The sequence below is a fragment of the Mizuhopecten yessoensis genome, unplaced genomic scaffold (genome assembly GCF_002113885.1).
Source record: "Mizuhopecten yessoensis strain PY_sf001 unplaced genomic scaffold, ASM211388v2 scaffold3339, whole genome shotgun sequence".
In the NCBI taxonomy this organism is placed as follows: domain Eukaryota; kingdom Metazoa; phylum Mollusca; class Bivalvia; order Pectinida; family Pectinidae; genus Mizuhopecten; species Mizuhopecten yessoensis.
Genome location: NW_018404995.1, coordinates 651,707 through 668,397, shown reverse-complemented (window position 1 = coordinate 668,397; position 16,691 = coordinate 651,707). Strand labels below are relative to the sequence as shown.

Genomic DNA, 16,691 nt, shown 5'->3' with positions numbered 1-16,691 from the left:
GATCTAATCCATCAGTAACTTTCAAAGGAGATACTGGTTGAAAGTGTTTTACTCTGTGACCCATAATGCTACCCTCCATTCGGGATGATAGGGTCAGTCCCTTCTCGAGTACAGATTCTCATCATCATCAAAGCTTCATTTTATGGAATGTTGGAGAAAACATCCAACAGCAAGTTCTTTGAAAATACCTTTTGATTAACACTAGGTAACTCTTTAGCCTTGTCCGTGGGTTGTCCATCCCGTCCTTAGTATAGACTCTGATCCTCATCATCTAAGTATCATTTGATATTATAAAGTTTTCTGACGCTTGACCTTTATGTTAAAAGGAGATAACATCTGAAGGGAGTCCATTCCCTGACCCTTTGTGGCCCTGTCCCTCTGCACTCTAGGATCGACCCAGCCCCCTTCTTTAGTATAGATTCGGATCCATACTATAAGAAGATAGCACCACCAAACCTCAACAAAATCTGACAGATGGTTTCTGAATAGTCAACATTATTTTAATGCAATGGATGGCAGACAATGCACAACAGATGAAAGGCCATCGCAAAAGTTCACCAAAGTGACTCACGTGAGCTAAAAACGCTTAAACATCAATCGAAGATTTCAGCCTTTTTTTGCCTCTGTGACTTTGAATGAATAAAGGTCAAGGTAATTTATTTGATCATCATTGAAGTCCTACATCCTGGCTACCTACTAATAACATATGACTATAAGCCTTCTGGATCTTGATAAGTCATTAAAAGCTACCCACTGTTGACATATCATGACTCTTGCTTATCTCTTTGAATATCTTCAATAGCCATTTATCCCAGGTTCTTGCTGATCAAATAACGTGACACTAGGTACATGTATAAATGATTTACATATTTGACCCCTTTGACCTCAAAGGAAGATCAAGGTCTTTTATTTCAATAAATGAAAGCCTTCCATATCTGCTGATCATATATCTCATACCTACATGTAAGCCTACTGAAGCTTGAGATTTCCTTTGAATTTCAGATTTCACTAAAGTAACCTCGTATAAATGTCAAGGTCAATCATTGTGGAAAAACTACTGTTTATTTATAACATTACCGCAAGCTTTCTTGTAATTGAGGAAATAGTATTAACAGATTTTGACATATTTCACCCGTGACCTTGAATGAATACCAAAGCAAAAAAGTTGATACCCTTCTATCCCACCTACCTGCTGCTCAAATACATGACCCTAGGCCTTATGGTTCATGATAATCTCTGAACTGTCAATTGTAAATGCACTGACAAAGCGACAGATGACAGACAAGGACAGTCTTAGACTGGAAGCATAAATGACATTCCTGAGAAAAGTTAACTCAATGAAATTACAATATCATATTTTGACAGAAGAAAAAGTTTTATTCAAATAAATTCAGTTTATAGCAAGTTGAACACCATTGTTGTGATTATTTTATTGTCTGTGTTCTAATGCATCCAGATCTCAAAATATCCCAAGCAATGTCTTGATAATAATACATGCACTTCATATTGTCAAACAAAAGAAAAGAAAACTAAAACAGGAATCTAATTTTTTTTCATGACAGTGTTGATGGTAGTTTTCTTATCTGCATAATTGGCCAGCATCCTTGATAGAGAACAACCGATGATGGAGTTCCTTGCTATGATGACGTAATATCCCATAAATAATATAAATTCAATCAAAGATGCACACATCTACATAATAATCATATATGTACATACAGCACATTTTTTATCATTTTTAGGAATAACATATCATTAATGAATATAGTGGCAATGGTCTTCTGATAAACTAACCTATTATAATAAGATAAAGAAGAAAACACGAAAACGTTTTCATTCTGTCCTCTGGTTCACTACACCCTCTTCAAAGTGTTTTTGTTATTTCATTCACTCTTTCAACTCCATTTGCTCAATCCATCTTCCACTTCCGCATGCAACAGAGTGACATGGGACACATGGAGACATATTGCATATCACAGTCTTCACATCAAGCCGGGGTGGCTGTAGCTTCACTAGTACTAGTTATAGGGAAATAGCCTGGTTGCCAAAGGCCACACCATTTCTGAAACACGACAAACATATTGTGTCAGGCGAGGATTACATGAAGTCCTTACATAATGCGTTACACTCAATCAAAACTACACTCTTTTCTTAGCACAATAATAACTCATGCTGACTTCATAGAGAATTTATCATTGAGTCAAGTATAGAGATCTAATACTTATCACATTTTAAACAGCAATGAAAATAGCAATCTGTACCCATTTACCTTTGATAATTAGTGACAAATGTAAATCTAGATTGTCACAAATAGGATTAATTGTTTCTCTCTCTCTCAATTCTATGAAGTGAACTTATTAATTTACCTTGTTTTACATGTGTCCTGTATTTAATGTAACTTGGTTACCTTGTTGGTATATCAATGTGTCTTACATTTAGCTCAACTTGCAATAGCCTTGTGTCTTACATTTAGCTTAACTTTGTATAGCAATGTGTCCTACATTTAGCCAAACTTTGTATAGCCATGTGTCTTACATTTAGCCTTACTTTGTATAGCTATGTGTCTTACATTTAGCCCAACTTGCAATAGCTATGTGTCTTACATTTACCTTAACTTTGTATAGCCATGTGTCCTACACTTAGCCCAACTTTGTATAGCCATGTATCCTATATTAAGCCTAACTTTGTATAGCCATGTGTCTTACAATTAGCCTTACTTTGTATAGCCATGTGTCTTACATTTAGCCTAACTTTGTATAGCCATGTGTCGTACATTTAGCCTAACTTTGTATAGCCATGTGTCATACATTTAGCCTAACTGTGTATAGCCATGTGTCCAACATTTAGCCTAACTTTGTATAGGCATTTGTCCTACACTTAGCCTAACTTTGTTTAGACATGTGTCCTACACTTAGCCCAACTTTGTATAGCCATCTGTCTTACATTTAGCCCAACTTTGTATAGCCATATGTCTTACATTTAGCCTAACTTTGTATAGCCATGTGTCCTACATTTAGCCTAACTTTGTGAAGCCATGTGTCCTACATTTAGCCTAATCTAATGTAGCCACGTGTCCCAAATTTAATATGCCTTTGTATTGCTGTCTTTTACTAATCAATATTTCCTATCTCTTAAGAAATTAGTTGAAACCATGGATATCAATTAATTTCATTATTTGTATTGGTTTATTATGGTTATCAGTTACATGTTCTGGCACAAAGGTAATTCCAACCAGGTTCAAATGGACATCCAGATTCCAGATTGGAAGGGACGAGTACACAAGTCTGATAATCAGATAATTATGTCTATTGATCATGAAATCTAGTCCAAAATCTATTGCTCTTATGCGTACACCTGTTACTCTGTGCCAGTAAGAATCAGATGTTTAATCAAGCTACTTATGTTCCAGTATATGGTAGCAGGTATAGAAAGTAGGATAAAGGGATCAATACACAGGAATCACCACTGTAACACTGAGCAGCTGCTAATACTCATTTCACATTATAATTCACATTTGATAAGCAGCAATTTTCATATTTTTTTGTTGCTGTTTTAGAAACTAAAAGGAGTTTTCTTTTAAATCTGAAAAAGCGCATCTGTGCTAGACATAATGTTTGCAAATAAGGGTGTTTACTACAGAAGCCATTTAAATCTCAAGTATTACTCATTACAAGCTTTGTTGGCAAAGACAAATCACATATTTATAATTATTTCTTACAATAAATGAAGGTGTGATCTTAAACTTCCATTATTAGTCAATGGAAGGAACAAGACAGATGTAACAGAAGTGTTTCAGATCTTGAGAGGCGTTTGAGCAAAAGAATTTGAGGCCATTTACTCAGCCTGGAAAAATCAAAAAGCAAGCTGGACTCCGAAAATACTCATGGTTCAAGCACCAATACATTATAACATCAGAAAACTGCCAAGAAAATTATTAGAAATTAGCCATAGTACCACATCAATGTGATATGTCACAACTGAAAGAAATTAGGTATATAATTACTAAAATCATGGTTAAAACGATTTCAATATAGAGGCAGATATGACTGCATGCAGGAAAAAGTATCACTTGTACAATGTACTAGACTTGCTCCAGTCCAGTATGTGTTTAGAGGGAGGAGAAATTGATTAAATCACAAACTGGACCAAGGAAGCAGTAACTGTGATTATTGAACAGTAGCAAGATTGTTCTCATATTAAATAACATGCATAAAAATGTTGTTGCCCATATATATCCATGCAGCTTGGATTTATGCTTCTCTAATTTCAAAAGGACATCATTCGGCCTCTAAAATGACAATTTTGTTATGTCTGCCAATAAACATGTAATATACCATTTTTAGAGACTGAAACTATCAGTCAACAGCACCAAGTGCCTATGATACACAGTAAAACATGCATGTTAGTGCTTTGTATTCATGCAACCAATGATGCACCATCCTGCTTTCAAAATGTTTGATCTCTTTGTGTTAAAATAAGGTCCATAATGTTTTTATAACAAATAGTAAACAATAAATGAAATGATTCTTTTTGGGGTATTTCTAATCATATGATTGTGTAACGCTGATTGCCTTAAATCATCAATAGTTTGATATCACAAGGAACTAGTTCTGTCTGATCAGGTAGCACATTGACGAGTGGAATAGCAATAGATTACACTATATATGACAATGATACTTTGTTAAGTACAATGTTTACAAGCCACAAAGGACCTAAGCTTCACTGCTCTGTTATACACTTATCACTTTATTGCGCAGGCATTGATAACATGCTTCAGAAACCCAATGATTACCCGTAAACTATCAGTTCAATTGGAAGGATCCAATGCAATGATATGGTCTGATTTGGCTGCAGTACTGTAGTGTTTCAGTTTAGCCACTTACCTGACTAGCTGACATTGGTAAACAGTCTATGAAATAGGGTGGCTTAGCTAATAGGGGTACCACATAATGTATAGTAAAGTTATACATATATAGCATTAGGTCAATCTACTCCGTACATTATACTGCAGTATATTTCAGTATATCTTCGCAGTATTAAGTTCTATTTCTATATATATAACAAGGAGAGAATGTGTACTCGTGAACATTGGTACAACTATACCAGCTAATGAGGTACATGTACTGGTGAACATCGGTACAATTATACCAGCTAAAGAGTTACATATACTCGTGAACATCGGTACAATTATACTAGCTAATGAGGTACATGTACTCGTGAACATAGGTACAACTATACCAGCTAATGAGGTAGATGTACTCGTGAACATCGGTACAATTATACTAGCTAATGAGGTACATGTACTCGTGAACATAGGTACAACTATACCAGCTAATGAGGTACATCTACTCGTGAACATTGGTAAAACTATACCAGCTAATGAGGTACATCTTCTCGTGAACATTTGTACAACTATACCAGCTAATGAGGTACATGTTCTCGTGAACCTCGGTACAATTATACCAGCTAATGAGGTACATGTACTCGTGAACATTAGTACAATTATACCAGCTAATGAGGTACATGTACTTTGAACATAACTTGTTTAAATGACCAGCTAATCTCTGATTTCCGATTAAACTTGTTTCTTGTTTTGTATAATTTCTAATATCTTAAAGAATATGAATATGAAATCTGACATTGTCATGAATTTAGTGACAATATCTATATACTGATAAATGCAGAAATAAAGATTTATGACGTAATGTTGAAATACTCTATAAACACGCAAATCCTGAAACAGTATACTCTCGGACTAAACATACTTTCTATCATTAAAAAATGTCTTCATAAACTGGTTATATTACATGAATATATAAATGTTTCAAATATTACAATCAGAGATTGCATTTAGGGCGATTCATTTTTATACATGTATTTTCTCATGTAACATTAACTACCTTGGGCAATATGTATACCGTACAAACATAGATTGTTATTTTTCAAATTAAATCACATGTTGTAATAAAACTGTGATGCCTTCCTCATGGGTCTTCTTATATCTATATATACATTGTATACTACTATTTTGTCATCACTGTTTCCATAATCAAATTGCTGTCAATATAGAATTGGTACTTGAACTTGTGTGAACTATGAAAAGTCATGTGATACATTACAATGTAACATTATACACTTCAATATTCAATAAAATATTAATTAAATTGAATAAAATCATTATCTATAAATGAACAAATAATTAGTGAAGGGTATCATGCTTTTTCTGGCAGGTGAATCAACAAAATGTGCATTTGTGAAAATTGATAAACAGGGACATGTTTTGTGCACGTGAGGTTAGTTTTGAAACTTCCAATAATCAGACTTGAGATAATGCGATGTTATCTAAGTGACAATGTGTTTTTATTTCATGGATCGACTTTTGTTCTTCAGAACAACAGTTATGGTAATTGAATTTTTAATGAAATATACTGAAATAAGATCCACCACCATTATTTTCTTACCCTGAATCATGCATACTGTACTAGTTAACATATATGACACTAACTACTTATATGCTGTACGATGTATATAATGTTCAGAGTGAGGGTGAACCAGAGAAGGGACGTGTGTAAAGAGTATACAAGATATAAGATAGCATAGTTACCTTCTAAACATATGAACAAAAAAAAAGGAGAACATTTTAACAAATTTAGAGGGCTCAAAAAAACATCCACAACAAAATATTGTTTCCAACAACTTATTTAGAAGAAAAACAACATTTTAACTGAATATTTTACAGTATATACAATTGTACTGTTTTTTTTCCATCCAGATTTAACTGAAGGTTTACCATGGTAGCAAGCAAACATATTTGGAAGAAATTATGACATACAAATGAATGTCAATTTAATAATCTAACAATGTAAAACCTGTTACAATTCATTCTTGATGGCCTATACACTTACCACTGTCCAAAACGGCGTCAAACGGCTTATCGTACATGTCTAGGTAGTCCTGGGGTCGGACTAGACAGGGGTCATTGTCTTCACACAGGTAGTGTAGGACAGCTGTAAGACAGACAGACATTATTACCATAGGTTAATTATATAATTACACTGGCCGTCTACCAACCTACAATATGCTGTAATACACTGATCCTATTCACAACGGTAAACAGAAAGCAGCTTGCTAGATGTATACCTGATTTTATGTCTGTCACAAATGTATCATATCTTATATTTACAAGAAAAAGTTGTATGACTGATTCCACAATCTGTTTTGGCTATCACATTTATATATACAGTACTGTACCTTGTTGGGGCAGCAGATCTGGCACTCTCTCATGTAAGCTATCCATCAAGTTCTTCAAATTCAACTGTTGATATTAAGATTAATATTATCTATTTCATGCATAAACAAAATTTTAACACAATTTTTAATTTCATCTACATTTCCATTACCCAGTTTTATCCAAGAATACCGTAGCAGTTTTATTTGGGGATTTTGAAATGATCTTATAATAACTTGGCCATTTTGTGTCTGGTGGTTGATTGTCTCCCTTTGACTACTATTTAATTATGGTATGGATGCAAGCACATTTTTTTAGTTTTCAGCTTTTCAGACAGCTGAATCCCTGTGCCAGGTATATACTTCAGCTACCCATCTTTATATTTATGGCTATATGTTGCATACCAATCAAAATTACCTTTCATTCATATTTTGAAAGATAGTTCCGTGGTGAAGTTTCCGTTGCATTCAAGATGGTTTTCAAACAATATGGTCAATTATACTTGATGGGTCATTACAATAATGCCATTCAGTTTCAAGACCTAAGTTAGGACTTGATTTGATATAAAACACAGTTCAAAGGCTTGTATTTAAACCATGTGGATTGTACATATTCTCGTGGGTGACTGACAATTAGGAAAATTCAGCTTCAAATATTGAAAACTGGAATCTAAGTCTAGCACATCTACTTCATGTATTGAAAAATCATTTATTGAAAAATTAAGATTGGCCTTAGTTTACACTTATAATTGAATGGTTCTATGTGTGAAGCCCATGTATGTGTTTTTGTCCTATCAGTGAGATTTCAGTTACCGACAGCTTTGAAGCCAATATTATGAATTATTTTGCTCAATGATACTGTTTGGGTGTGCCAGACAATTGCCTAACTAGTTACATCAGTTAAGGTTAAATGTCTAGAAGTTACACAGTGGTCTTGTCTGTTAACTAAACTTTGCTTCATGTTTTGGGATATTCAAAATATATTTTTCTTTATTTACCAACAAAATCTGATTTCTAGATTTCAAAGATTCAGGTATCAAATCAGATGATTTGGCATTGCTGTTTGTTGATTGCCAAGCTGATTGAGTTACTAATACACTTTTAAGGTTCTAGCATATTGCCAACATAATTAGAGATGTAGCAAGCACTTGTCTTAGCTTATGGCATTTTCAAGATGACTTTCTAGTATGAGCTGCGTTTCAGACAAATGTGTATGTAGCTTGATTAGCTGATACATACACATGTACATCTGGGGTCTACGAATATCTCAGGAGACTGAAAGGTTAGGCTTCATATGACCAATACCTTCGGGGTCTTTGCAAGGTGATTGCCCAGCTTGAGTAACTGTATGAGAATTTCTATGACAATCTTGTCTGTTGACTCATTGCTGTCGTAACTTTCCATTCTTGCAGCCTGTATGTCTAAGGTGCGGAAACTCCACTGGCCATAAAGTCGATGAGGAATGTAGGAATGTCAAGGTCGGTAATATAATAAATGGCATTTTACCAATTCACTCAAAACATGCATTCTATTAAGCTTATCAAAAAAAGAAGTCAATTTACCTACTGGGTAATATATCAGTTTTAGTTATTGAGTTGTTATGCTGAAACTATGAATCTATGTTATTGTTTTATTTTGGAATACTAGGTAATCAACAGAATGTTCTTAAGTTGATTTCCAAGAAAAAAAAAGTACCTAGATTTTCACAAAGTTGAATAATTTTAAGGTATTATTCTTCTTTGATGAAAAATGTGGCATGCATCAAAGCGTGACTAAATCATATCCTAACTTAAATAACAATGAAAATAATTAAGCAAGAAACCTGCAAACAAAATTTACTACTTTTATGTCATAATTTGCAAATGGTTGTTTTTGATTATGCATGAGACAAAAACAATGTAACATTTCTTCCAGTTTTAAAATATTGTGTTCTTTATGATGTATGTGTAATACCTAGATTAATAACATGTGCTATTTATGCAATTGATTATACATGTAGATATTGTCACACTTAACAGTTGTAAAGATCAGCAAATTGTGAGTACTTCAGCATTGAATTGAAACAATTCTATACAACCATGATCAGGAATTCAGTTGGACATGTAGGAAGCAGAGTTTTTAACAAATAGACACACACTGTGAAAGGATATGTCATGGGAGATGATGAGTATTTTGCCGGATTCAAAAAGCCCACTGCTGTCATTAATGTTAGATTGTATGTCCCTCACCGTCTCTGTAATCAGATCTGTGGAAGTCTGGAACGAAATCAGTCTGGTTTTGATTAAAACTATAAATATAGTATGTACATACATGTATCTATATTGAACATTCTAACAAAAATAAATGTTTCATTAATAAGGTTGTTCTAATTTCAAATAATCACCCACTCCTTTAAATTTGTTATCAAATCCACAAAAGTATTATGATGTACATGATTCCACTGTAAGTTTTTCAGGCAACAGCTATTACTGCAGTTAAATTGGAAAACTTATTTCATTCTTTTACAGAAACAACATCATTCCATTTACAATTGTGGTTACTCTGCAAAAAAAAAGAACAGCTATTCTCTCCTACACCCAGCATTGTACAGGAATTCAATGGGCTATGAACTGCAATCCCCATCATTTTGTACAGAGAAGGATAACAGTGTCGAATTCAATGGGCTATGAACTGCAATCCCCATCATTTTGTACAGAGAAGGATAACAGTGTTGAATTCAATTGGCTATGAACTGCAACCCCATCCTTTTGTACAGAGAAGGATAACAGTGTTGAATTCCATGACAATGGTTTGTACCTGGTGTATGTGACTGGCACACTTACCTCAACAATATGTACTATATGTTTAAGGTAGACAAGCAGAAGTCCTGTGATCACCTCCGATGACTGCTGAACATTCTGGAGATTTTTGAAAAATCTTTCATAGTGACCTGAAAATAGAAATGGAAGAAGCATGCAAAAACCATTTGAAGTTGAAGTTTTATAAGGTGCTAGTTCATCAATGATTTATGTCCAAAGCTAAATCTAAGTAAATTGTTTCATATTACACAGTGACACACACAAATTACATACTATGCATCGTCTGTTATTCTTATGTCAACTTCACAGTGATAGAATTTAGCATACAATAATAAGAGACCCTTTTACAAATAATATTAAAATAGGAATTGAACATTTTTTAATTGTCATGCAGCTCACGCTGGTAGGAACTGCCATACCTTAATTGATGTTATATAATTTTACAAGTATTTGTTAATATATGAATATATGAATATCTCTTTACTTCCAATCTCTGCTCTGTCTTCCGTGCTTGTTTTTAGTTTGGCCACATACACAAAACGGTGAATCAAGTTTTTCTGAAGAAAAAAAAATGAAAAATATACATTTCAATGAAATTCAACAAATTATATGATATATATACTTATATGTATCAATCGTAAAATTCTAACTATACACCATTCAGGAAATATTTTTGAAGTCATTTACAGTGTGTAATTACTCTTCAATGACCATAATTACCAAACCCATGGTAGGGATTTCACATGAAATTTCAAAATAGTTTCTTTTAGGCCAATCAAACTTGATCCTGTCATCAGCCTTCTTCTTCGTTTTGCCTTTTTTGGTGATATTTCTCCTGTCCTGTTTCGGTGAGGGTGGTCCATGTCCATTGGACTCCTCCAGTTCCACTTCCTCACCCAAGTCTCTAACAACAGCTTGTTCGGCCATTAATATAGGTCAATGTGACTTGTCCAATTTGGTGTCGTTAGCTATATACAACAGTTTATGTAACAGAACTCATGCAAATAAGAAACACTGAGTTATATACTGTCAGCGTTTAAAATCCTGTGTTGAATATCCCACTACAATACTGTGTGATATACTGTTACACAACTACATATAGCATTAAATCAGTTCACCGGCATATTCACAGTCAGCACAATGTGTACTTCACTATCTAATGTACATTAATGTCCCCACAAAGACATATTAAAACCTTGTTGATGCCATGGGAACTCTGTATGTAATCAGCCTGTTACAATGACTGTCAGGCTGTGTCAATAGAAACTCGGGCACAACTTTCTACACACACTATACATTGCAAGGCAAATGTTTAATTTAGATATATGTAACAAAAGACTAAATCCAGCACTGAAAAAGAACAGTTGCTTTCATACACCTGCTCAAGTGAAAGCCTGATGATCTATCAATAATTTGTAAGCTTTTCAACCTGAATGATGTTTGGCAGTTTAACTATGAGAACTGTGGACAGACTGAGATAACCTGGGATAGCTATAGTGTTATCAGTGGCTGTATTGACCTACACAACACATAACAGAATGGTCCGTGGTTCCCTTCTAATGGAAAATGCAGGCGACAATGATATAGTACTGTTCAAACACATCCAATATCAGAAAGTGTACATAGCAACATTGAGCATAGGCAATTCAGACTTTTCATTATGAGCAGCACTTTTACTGAATGCTATATAACATCCCATTTCTTGCAAAACCTAGCTTATTAACTTTAGACTAGCGATGAAGGGGAGAACATCACCCGAGGAACTTAGAGAAAGGGTGTTGAAAAGGAGACAACGACAATGGGAACAATGAACAAAGAGAAGGTTAGTGATTAGGTAGAGAGAGTGGTACATACAGATGTTAGAGAGAGGGTGGCAATGAGGAGACAATGATGGATACAGAATCTAGAGAAGGTTAGTGATAAAGTAATGACAGTGGTACATACAGAAGTTAGAGAGAGGGTGGCGATGAGAAGACAACAACGGATACAGAATCTAGAGAAGGTTGGTGATAAAGTAATGACGGTGGTACATACAGAAGTTAGAGAGAGGGTGGCGATGAGAAGACAACAACGGATACAGAATCTAGAGAAGGTTGGTGATAAAGTAATGACGGTGGTACATACAGAAGTTAGAGAGAGGGTGGCGATGAGAAGACAACAACGGATACAGAATCTAGAGAAGGTTGGTGATAAAGTAATGACGGTGGTACATACAGAAGTTAGAGAGAGGGTGGCGATGAGAAGACAACAACGGATACAGAATCTAGAGAAGGTTGGTGATAAAGTAATGACGGTGGTACATACAGAAGTTAGAGAGAGGGTGGCGATGAGAAGACAACAACGGATACAGAATCTAGAGAAGGTTGGTGATAAAGTAATGACGGTGGTACATACAGAAGTTAGAGAGAGGGTGGCGATGAGAAGACAACAACGGATACAGAATCTAGAGAAGGTTGGTGATAAAGTAATGACGGTGGTACATACAGAAGTTAGAGAGAGGGTTGCGATGAGGAGACAACAACGGATACAGAATCTAGAGAAGGTTGGTGATAAAGTAATGACGGTGGTACATACAGAAGTTAGAGAGAGGGTGGCAGAGGAGACAATGACGGATACAGAATCTGGAGAAGGTTAGTGATAAAGTAATGACGGTGGTACATACAGAAGTTTGAGAGAGGGTGGCGAAGAGGAGACAATGACGGATACAGAATCTAGAGAAGGTTAGTGATAAAGTAATGACGGTGGGACATACAGAAGTTAGAGAGAGGGTGGCGAAGAGGAGACAATGACAGATACAGAATCTAGAGAAGGTTAGTGATAAAGTAATGACGGTGGGACATACAGAAGTTAGAGAGAGGGTGGCGAAGAGGAGACAATGACAGATACAGAATCTAGAGAAGGTTAGTGATAAAGTAGAGACATTGGTACATACAGAAGTTAGAGAGAGGGTGGCGAAGAGGAGACAATGACAGATACAGAATCTAGAGAAGGTTAGTGATAAAGTAGAGACATTGGTACATACAGAAGTTAGAGAGAGGGTGGCGAAGAGGAGACAACAACGGATACAAAATCTAGAAAAGGTTAGTGATAAAGTAATGACGGTGGTACATACAGAAGTTAGAGAGAGGGTGGCGATGAGGAGACAACAACGCATACAGAATCTAGAAAAGGTTAGTGATAAAGTAATGACGGTGGTACATACAGAAGTTAGAGAGAGGGTGGCGATGAGGAGACACCAACGCATACAGAATCTAGAAAAGGTTAGTGATAAAGTAATGACGGTGGCACATACAGAAGTTAGAGAGAGGGTGGCGAAGAGAAGACAATGACGGATACAGAATCTAGAGAAGGTTAGTGATAAAGTAGCTAGAGACGGTGTTACATACAGAAGTTAGAGAGAGGGTGGCGAAGAGAAGACAATGACGGATACAGAATCTAGATAAGGTTAGTGATAAAGAAGTGACAGTGGTACATACAGAAGTTAGAGAGAGGGTGGCGATGAGGAGACAATGACGGATACAGAATCTAGAGAAGGTTAGTGATAATCAAAAGACAATGTTACATACAGAAGTTTGCAGGACTTTGAGAAGTGAAGACAATGTTACATACACAATTAAGTGAAGAATAGTGATGGATAGGAGAAAATGCTTCATATACAACTAAATGAAGGGTAGTGATGGTTAGGAGACAATGTTACAAACATAACTTAGTGAAGGGTAGTGATGGTCAGGAGTCAATGTTACATACAGAACTTAGTGAAGGGTTGTGATGGTCAGGGGTCAATGTTTTTTTACGGAACTTGGTGAAGGGTAATGATGGTCAGGAAACTATGTCACATACAGAACTAAGTGAAGGGTTGTGATGAAGAGGAGACAATGCTACATACAGAACTTAGTGAAGGGAAGTGATGGTCAGGAATCAGTGTTTTTTTACAGAACTTAGTGAAGGGTAATGATGGTCAGAAAACTATGTTACATACAGTATTAAGTGAAGGGTATTGATGTCAGGAGACAATGTTACATACATTATTAAGTGAAGGGTATTGATGGTCAGGAGACAATGTTACATACAGAACTTAGTGAAGGATAGTGATGGTCAGGAGACAATGTTACATACAGTATTAAGTGAAGGGCATGATGGCAAGGAGACAATGTTACATACAGTATTAAGTGAAGGGCATGATGGCAAGGAGACAATGTTACATACAGTATTAAGTGAAGGGCATGATGGCCAGGAGACAATGTTACGTACAAAACTAGGTGAAGGGTATTGATGTACAGGAGACAATGTTACAACCAGTATTAAGTGAAGGGCATGATGGCCAGGAGACAATGTTACGTACAAAACTAGGTGAAGGGTATTGATGGTCAGGAGACAATGTTACATACAGTATTAAGTGAAGGGTAATGATGTCAGGAGACAATGTTACATACATTATTAAGTGAAGGGTATTGATGTCAGGAGACAATGTTACATACAGAACTTAGTGAAGGATAGTGATGGTCAGGAGACAATTTTACATACAGTATTAAGTGAAGGGTATTGATGTCAGGAGACAATGTTAAATACAGTGTATTGATGGTCAGGAGACAATGTTACATACAGTATTAAGTGAAGGGCATGATGGCCAGGAAACAATGTTACCTACAAAACTAGGTGAAGGGTTGTGATGGTCAGGAGACAATGTTACATACAGTATTAAGTGAAGGGTAGTGATGGTCAGGAGACAATTTTACATACAGGGCTTAGTGAAGGGCATGATGGCTTAAAGTGGATAGTGAAATTATAGTTTTGAAACAACAAGATTGGCCTTCCAGAGAATGAGATTGGCCTTCTAAATGAGCTTTTGATTGTGTCACACAGCATAATATCTTTACCAATGTTTTAGCAATTTCTGAGTAAAAATAATAATTTCTATATTGTTATTTTTTCTTTAAATCCACATACTTATATTGAAAATTTACAAAATATTTATATATATATATGTAGTAATTATTTTAAGTTTCATGAAAAAAACACCTGATAACAGCAAAAATTTTTTTTTAATATTTAAAACTAATTTTGTTAAAGAAATTCATAATTTCATTATTTGTTTGTTGAACTCAACATTCCAAATATTCTTCAAGCAAAAAAGACTTCAAAATGTTTTTTGAAACTGATTTAATTGAATGATATTTTCATATAAAGAATATGTTTGAAAGATATGAAAATTTCAGGATAAATTTATTTTTTTCATGAATAAAAATGTTTATATAAATAGAACATTTATTATCGGTTTTATTATATTTTTACTAAAATCATGCCGTTTGGGTATGTTAATATGAAAACTGTTTACAGCATATTGTTTTGGTTAAACAATAGCAGTATATTGTGTAGTAGAACATTTCTTTGAAGTTGCAGCCTACACCCAAATAACTAAAACTTAACTTTAGTGTGCATCTACAATGTAGGTGGTCAGCTATTGATTGACAGCTTCACTGTACATATACTGTTGTTTTCATCTGAAACCTCACTTCATTGTAATCTTGTCTCGTTATGCCTAGCTGATAATGATCACCCAGCATCAGCATAAAGATCTTAAGTAATTTAATTTATAAACAAATACCACACTTAATTAATAAATGAAATGAGAAAGTAGATATTTGTGTCAAAGTTTTGTGTCGGAGGTCAATTTTAAAATTGATGCACAAAATATATGAGTAGAAGCTTTTTTCAGTATTTTCAGCCCAAAAAAGTACATGCGCAAATTACATAAGTGCGCAAATTACACTGGATTTTACGGTAAGTGTTAGTGCCTAAAGCTTTAGTATTGGTTTAGTGGCCTTAATCTTAAGCTTTGATCTCTGTCAGTGTAACCAGACAGTGTCTGATCTGTATATTATAAATTTTAAGAAAAATGGAGGTGTTGAAATCCTATATATTATGGGATTGCGGTACTACCAAGATTGAAGCACAAGAAAAAATAGCCTGAGATCTTCCCATAATAACTACGTACAGTACAGTTTGGGAACACAATTTAGTCAAGTCAATGGACTGAATAGTAAAATCATGCACGTAAAAGTGAATCTATCTTAGAATGTACCGGCTAAAGGAACAGATGTATCACTGTATGGTCTATCAAATTGTAAACAAACTACATTTACTGATTTAGGGTCTTACATAGATGTCTATATGAAATAATGTTTATTCGTATATCTTGGGCAATAAATGAAGGTGTCATTATTTTTACTTTTAAAGAGACATGGCTTACCTTTACATTATGCCATTGTAAACAAAGATGCTTTGGTTCAAACTTTCATCATGTGCATGACTTGATGGGAAATTGAAACCGTTCCTGCGATCAATGATGTTCCATCTTGGACTTGTTTAGTAACTTTTACACAAAATAAAGTGACTGTTAAGATGTCACGACCTTCATAAAATGCCTACCTTATTTAAAGCTCTATTTTTATCCTCGATGACCTCTAATAAAGAGGTTCTATGAGCTTCAATGACTGAATCTTCTCGTTCATGTTCCATGGCAGACGCCATCTTGTTCGTTTTTGTTGCTATAGAAACCGAACATTTCGGGGTAAAATGATTTCGAAATCATATTTTCAAATTAAATTTTATTCAGATTTAAAAGGTTCAATAACATATTAAGATTAAATATTGTTTCAAATAGGT

At 34.8% G+C, this 16,691-nt stretch overlaps 2 protein-coding genes across 5 annotated transcripts in view; one reads left to right on the top strand and one right to left on the bottom strand.

Moving 5' to 3' along the window:
• LOC110447386 (G patch domain and ankyrin repeat-containing protein 1 homolog) overlaps nt 1-16,691 on the top strand; it is a 52,522-nt gene that overhangs the window by 33,407 nt on the left and 2,424 nt on the right. Inside the window, exon 1 of one of the 2 annotated variants that reach the window (XM_021493035.1) lies at nt 11,301-11,847. The exons of the other annotated variant lie outside the window; for it this stretch is intronic. The gene's annotated coding sequence lies outside the window, so the exon portion shown is untranslated. Of the gene's footprint in view, nt 1-11,300; nt 11,848-16,691 lie in introns of those variants that run through there. 2 annotated transcript variants of the gene reach the window in all.
• Nucleotides 1,352-16,587, bottom strand: LOC110447388 (uncharacterized protein C7orf62-like). 3 transcript variants are annotated; one of them, XM_021493044.1, is made up of 9 exons: nt 16,455-16,587; nt 10,510-10,582; nt 10,050-10,156; nt 9,378-9,482; nt 8,533-8,691; nt 7,252-7,315; nt 6,906-7,007; nt 6,605-6,607; nt 1,352-2,062 (listed from the first exon to the last, which is right to left on the bottom strand). In XM_021493044.1, exons 1-9 carry the CDS (start codon nt 16,554-16,556, stop codon nt 2,019-2,021), a joined length of 759 nt encoding a protein of 252 aa, XP_021348719.1. In that variant the 5' UTR covers nt 16,557-16,587; the 3' UTR covers nt 1,352-2,018. The 3 variants fall into 3 exon arrangements, with proteins under 3 accessions (XP_021348719.1, XP_021348716.1, XP_021348718.1); XM_021493041.1 differs by lacking the exon at nt 16,455-16,587 and adding an exon at nt 10,746-11,056; XM_021493043.1 differs by lacking the exons at nt 6,605-6,607; nt 16,455-16,587 and adding an exon at nt 10,746-11,056.